The sequence below is a fragment of the Leptidea sinapis genome, chromosome 6 (assembly GCF_905404315.1).
Source record: "Leptidea sinapis chromosome 6, ilLepSina1.1, whole genome shotgun sequence".
NCBI lineage: Eukaryota > Metazoa > Arthropoda > Insecta > Lepidoptera > Pieridae > Leptidea > Leptidea sinapis.
Window position 1 is genome coordinate 2,028,100 of NC_066270.1, and position 6,029 is coordinate 2,034,128.

Genomic DNA, 6,029 nt, shown 5'->3' on the forward strand with positions numbered 1-6,029 from the left:
ATATAACTACCATAATTATTCACTTCTATTTGTCCAAATATATATTCCCTCTATCTTTTTCTTTTATAATACTACATTACCTAAAGTTAGTATTAAAATCGCTATTACTGTTGTATTTGCATAGTTATTAATTTATGCTAAACATGCTGAGTACACACCCTCGTGGAGATGCAGCCTATCTTGTATTTAGCTGATAGTTTATTTTTTTATGTATTTGTTGTAATTCTGTTGTGTGTACCTATTAAATAAATAAATAAATAGATGATCAGACAAAAACTGGCGCCTTAAATAAAGCGGGGGTTCGTTACACTCTTCTTGTAATGCATTCAAAGGACTAGATTTCATGGCTTCAATTATTATTCTCATAGCTTTTGATTGGATAAAATCTAGTTTTCTTAGACCTGCTAAATTACAGGGCTCTAACAAGAAGGTTCCGTAATCAAGGATACTCCGTACTGTAGCATTGCAAAGTAGCTTCAGGGAAAACGGATGTGCACCCTACCAAACACCAGAGAGGCATCTCATTAAATTAAGAAGCTTTTCACATTTAGTAACTACGTATTCACAATGAGCCATTCCTGTCAGTTTTGAATCTAAAACGACTCCCAAAAACTTGACATGGTTGTTAGTTGGTATTCGAAGATTATCGTAAAATATGAAAATTGGAGGATGTAAGCGTTGACGCGTGAAGATAACTACCGAACTTTTAAGAGGTGAAATGCAGAGACCATTTTCATCCATCCAAAGTTTTAAACAATCTAAGGAATTTGATATTCGGCTACATAATGAACTAAATGTGTTACCCATTGCATATATTACTAAATCATCAGCATATTGAAGCATGTTAATAGAGTTCGGAAGTGAAGATTCCAAGTCATGAGTAGGTATATAGGTTAAAAAGTATCAGACTGAGTACAGATACTTGTGGAAGTCCTTTCCACACAAGTCTACTTTGATCCCGTTGTTGGCCAAGTTTTATTGTTCTACCTGACAGAAGGTTTATAATAAAGTTTGTTAGAATATCCGGAATAGCAAGTTTAATTATTTTATATTGATGAATATGCATATTGACATTATCATAAGCTGATTGCAAGTCTAAAAAGACTGCAATAGCTGATTCATTACGTGTAAAAGCCAATCGTATATCTGTTGTAAAAGTACCCACACTATCCAAAGTGCTCCTACCTTTCCTGAATCCAAACTATGATACGGGTAGTATTCCACGATTTTCAATGAACCATTCAAGACGATTTTTACCAAATTCTCAGCAACTTTTGCGATTACAGATGATAATGCTATTGGGCGATATGATGATGCTAGACTCGGTGACTTGTCTGGTTTAAGAATGGGAATAATAATTTGCGATTTCCAAGAAGGCGGAACATTGCCAGATAGAATTATTTTATTAATTAAATCCAAGTAATACTGAAGAGAAGCTTGACTAAGGTTTGCTAAAAAAGAATATGGAATACCATCTTCACCTGGGGCAGTCTTTGATCGAAGTTAAAGCACTTTGTAGTTCTTGCATAGTAAAGGTAGAATTAATGATACATTGGTTTTGGAAGATGTACGAAGCAATATTACTACAAAAAAGGTTGTGTTCCGGAACTGAAGTGGGAGCTAGACGATCCAGAAATATTTCGCTTAAATTTGGAGCTAATAATATAATACGATTATCACTGATACCATTTCTAAATCGTCTTATATTTTTCCAAACAATAGATGGATTAACATGAGGAGAAATAGATAGGCAAAATTTTTTCCATGCCTGCATTTTTTTTCTTTTACTAGTTTGCGTGCACCTGATATAGTATCAGACACGCCGCTAAAGTTCTCGTCTGACATGTCTCTACTGTACCGTTTCTCAGCCTCTTTTCTTAATTTAACTATTTCCGTACATTCTTTATCCCACCAAGGTGGAGAAGGGATATGGCGACTAGGTGACTTTTTCAAAGGGAATGTTTCATCTGCAGCTTGTAGTAGCGCACTTGTAAATGCGTTGCTACAATTATTAACTCCATGCGATAAATTAGGTAAATCTCGAAATATTAAGGTCTACGGCTCTTTTAAATTTATCCCATAATTTTTCATTTTTGAGTTTAAATTTCAAACGTGGCTTCCTGTAAGAATTTTGTAAGTAACGCGAATCATTAGTAGGAAATGAAACAACAATTGGGAAATGATCACTTCCATGTGAGCTTGATAGCGTATGCCATATACATGAAGCTAAACTTGGCGAAGAAAGAGAAAGATCTATTGCACTGATATTTTCGTTTGGTCCTGAGCGTCTGGTAGGAGCACCAGAATTAAGTATACAAATATTATGAGAATCAAGTATGTCTAACAACATTTCACCACAATATGTAGAGATAGAACATCCCCAAGAAATATGATGGGAGTTGAAATCTCCTGAAATTGTAAAAGGACGAGGAAGACGTGTGATAAGATTGTTAAAGTAGTGAAGAGCTTAAGAAGAAGCGGAAGGAATATATATAGAAACTACACAAATATTATTAATCTGTGCTGCTACCACGGAAAAATGATATAGGTAGGAAGTGAGAGAGGATAGAAAGAGATAGTGTTTCTGTTTTCTGTAGAAAGTAAAGCGGCACCACCATACCCATCAGACCTCTCTTAAGCAAGAAAATCCGTGGATTTTGAAAGGGGAGCCTGGCTTAAGCTAAGTCTCAGAGAGTGCAAATAAACAAGCCTTATACTTGTTTATTAAGTATTTTATTTCATTTTTTTAGAAACTGCACTTCTACAGTTCGATTGTAGAATTTTTTGAAGTACTGCCATTTTTAAGGGTTTCTGGATGGTTGAACATATCGATTATAGACGCAACGTTGTACGGTATTTTAATATTCGACTGGGTTAATGTCTGAATGAGAATTTGAATAATATCTGATGTAGTCAATTTGGAAGTATTTTCCAATGCACAGCCATCTTGGACTGCAGGAGTGTGAAATTCTTTGATTATATTTTGATAAGCCTCTTGATCATAACCATTATTTGATTTAGGGGGTGTACGACGATTTCTAAAGATTGTTTTCCTATATGAACTATTTGGCTGTGACTGATGAGATGAATGAGGGCGAGTAGATAGATGGACTGGAGTATTATAAGAAACTGAGGTTCTTCCTGCTATATAAGCATAGGATTTATTAATATGAGGAATCAATTTTGCTGCTTCCCCATATGAGATGCATTTTTGTGCCATAGAAATTTTAATTTATTTTTCACGGTCATACTCTGGACAAGATCTACCAATAGCAAAATGATTACCTGAGCATTAGCAACAAGTAACATTCTCCTCATTTACACTACAAGAGTCAACAGTGTGTTCAGAAATGCATTTGTAACATTTACATTTTGATCGGCATTGCAATTTCGTATGTCCAAATCGACAACAATTGAAACATTGTATAGTTGGGTATGTGTATAGCTCTACTGGTAAGGAATAAAAACAAACGAATATACGTTCCGGCAGGACCTGGTCATCGAATGTCAGAACAACATTTTGAGTAGGTTTCCAGACAGGAAAACCCTCCACTATAGTCTTATAATTTATTCGTCTAACCTTGAGAACCTTACCAATACCACTAGGCACTGACACATTTTCAATAATATCCTCAATTCGTTCGGGCACTCCTCGTACAAAGTCCATGCGCATTATTTGAAATTTTTGGAATAAATGCTTTTCTAAGTTGGAATTTACAATGAAGGTGTTAGCATCAGATGTTTGCGACTGAGATCTTTTGCGACTTGTACGCTTGGAAACAGAACTATCCGTGTCCATTTCCGTTTCAGTAGTTAGTAGTCGAGACAGTAATTAACCGCCGGGGGAACTATCTCAGCCCCCGGGGCGGTCAAGTCAGGCGGCTTGTTCATATTATAATATTATACATAAAAACTTACCTGGACTCTAGCTAAAACTAAACCTATTATATTAACACTAAATATAATTTACACTAATAAACTATAATAATACTGATAAAATCAAAAATTAAAATTCAGCGAAAGAAAAAACGACCAATCGATTCAACATTTCCCGCGCTTTTTTCTATAAACACAGTACCTATAGAGGTAAATACCGAAAAATTAGACTAAAGACAATAGATTTATGTCAATGTAGATGTACAAAACACAGCTGTGACTTTGTGATTGGCGTTTTAGATATTTCGTTTTTCTCGAAATTCGTACCCCAAAATATCATAATTTTAATTTTGTCCATGTCTAAATTTCGTAGTTTTTCTTAGTCATTTTAGAAAATAAAGTGTTGTTCAAAAATGGCTATCAGTGACAAATACAACACAAAGTGCCCTGGAGTGAAAAGATTGATGCGAGAGGCTTTGGAATTGGCGGAAGCGACTGAGGAATATTGTGCAAGGCCTTTAGAAGATAATCTGTTTGAATGGCATTTCACTGTGAGAGGTCCACCGGGAACAGATTTTGAGGGTGGTATTTATCATGGTAGAATATTATTACCTAAAGAATATCCTATGCATCCCCCTCATATTATTCTTTTAACGCCAAATGGGAGATTTGAGGTAAATAAAAAAATTTGTTTGTCTATATCAGGACATCACCCTGAGACTTGGCAGCCATCATGGTCAATAAGGACAGCCCTGTTAGCCCTGATAGCTTTTATGCCGACTCCTTCTGAAGGTACTATTGGATCGTTGGATTATACACCTGCCGAACGTAAAACATTAGCTGCTCAGTCAGTTAGTTGGGTCTGCACTGAATGTGGTGAAACTGCATCACTTCTATCCTCAAATGCAGCCAAACCTTTGACAGAGGAAGAACAAACTGCTATGAATCAGATTGCATTTAAAGGTGAAGAGGAACAGGCTGCAAAACCTCTGGAGGAACCGACTTATGAACCAGAACCACAAGTATTGGAGTCAGTTGATTCATTCTCAACCTTTTTAGATCAATTGCTTGAGATTATTGTTGCGTTGCTAGTTGGAGCTATTGCTATATTTATATACAGACGATGGAATACACCTGAAAATACAGAGTTGTAAAATTGTGAATGCTTACTGACACATATATACTGCTAAGTATATGTTTACTGTAACAAATTATTATAATATAAACTGTGAATTTTGATGTTTATACCTGAAAAAAAATACACATTACTATTTTGTATTAATAGTATATTATTTGCATTACATTTTGTATTGTAGTTTCGATCTCTTCTTTAATTGAATATTGATTGACTTATTATGTACTATCTTTAAACATGTTAGAATTTTTGTATATTATATTTTATTATTATAGTACCTAAGATGCATTCTGGTACTTTATTATAGTTTACATCACATTAAACTTTGCAAGATTTAGTTATTTTTAATTATAATATGTCACACAGATGGTGTTTACATTTAATGATTAATGAAACATTATTTTTGGCACATTTTTTTTAAGTATTATATAATTTTTTTGTAGAACTTTATTGTATAAGGTAAGTCTAAAGAAATATATGTAGCATTCCAATATGTTATTGCCAGTAAATATTGGTATAACAGCTTAATAACATAATACAGTAATTTCATAGATTTCATAATAATCTTTCTAGGGTAAAATTATTAATTAATCATTCATAATAGATGTTAAGAAGAATCATAGTAAAAGCAAGAGACTGTCATTTGTTTAACAATTTATTGAAATCCGTCATAATGTCTTCAAAATTGTATTCATTTACTTGTAAATGTGCATTGATGCAATTGTATATTTCATTTTTGTAAATAAAAGTATATACCTATTATATTTTAATATTTCCTAATCCTTGTTGCATCATTATTGAATCTAAATTAAAAATACATTGACATTTTATTTCTGACAGTTGTCATAACCCGGATGGCCAGCTATATTATCTCTCATTTACACCAAGAAACAAGACAAAAACTTGTTTTATACATAACTTGTAGAATGCTTGTCAAGACATAATTATTCCTTTTAAACAAGTTTTAAACATGCATTCCAATTGTCTGAAACATACTTTTGTTCACACTGTGTCACTA

General features: G+C 33.7%; 1 protein-coding gene across 1 annotated transcript; it reads left to right on the forward strand.

Moving 5' to 3' along the window:
• The first annotated feature begins 4,130 nt into the window (after positions 1 to 4,130).
• On the forward strand, positions 4,131 to 5,771 carry LOC126964878 (ubiquitin-conjugating enzyme E2 J1-like). The gene has a single exon (XM_050808196.1). The coding sequence runs from the start codon at positions 4,290 to 4,292 to the stop codon at positions 5,028 to 5,030; it is 741 nt and encodes a 246-aa protein (XP_050664153.1). The 5' UTR covers positions 4,131 to 4,289; the 3' UTR covers positions 5,031 to 5,771.
• The last annotated feature ends 258 nt before the right edge of the window (positions 5,772 to 6,029 follow it).

Excerpts from the sequence above, each read along its gene's own strand:
- LOC126964878 (XM_050808196.1), top strand. The coding sequence starts at position 4,290 with ATGGCTATCAGTGACAAATACAACACAAAGTGCCCTGGAGTGAAAAGA.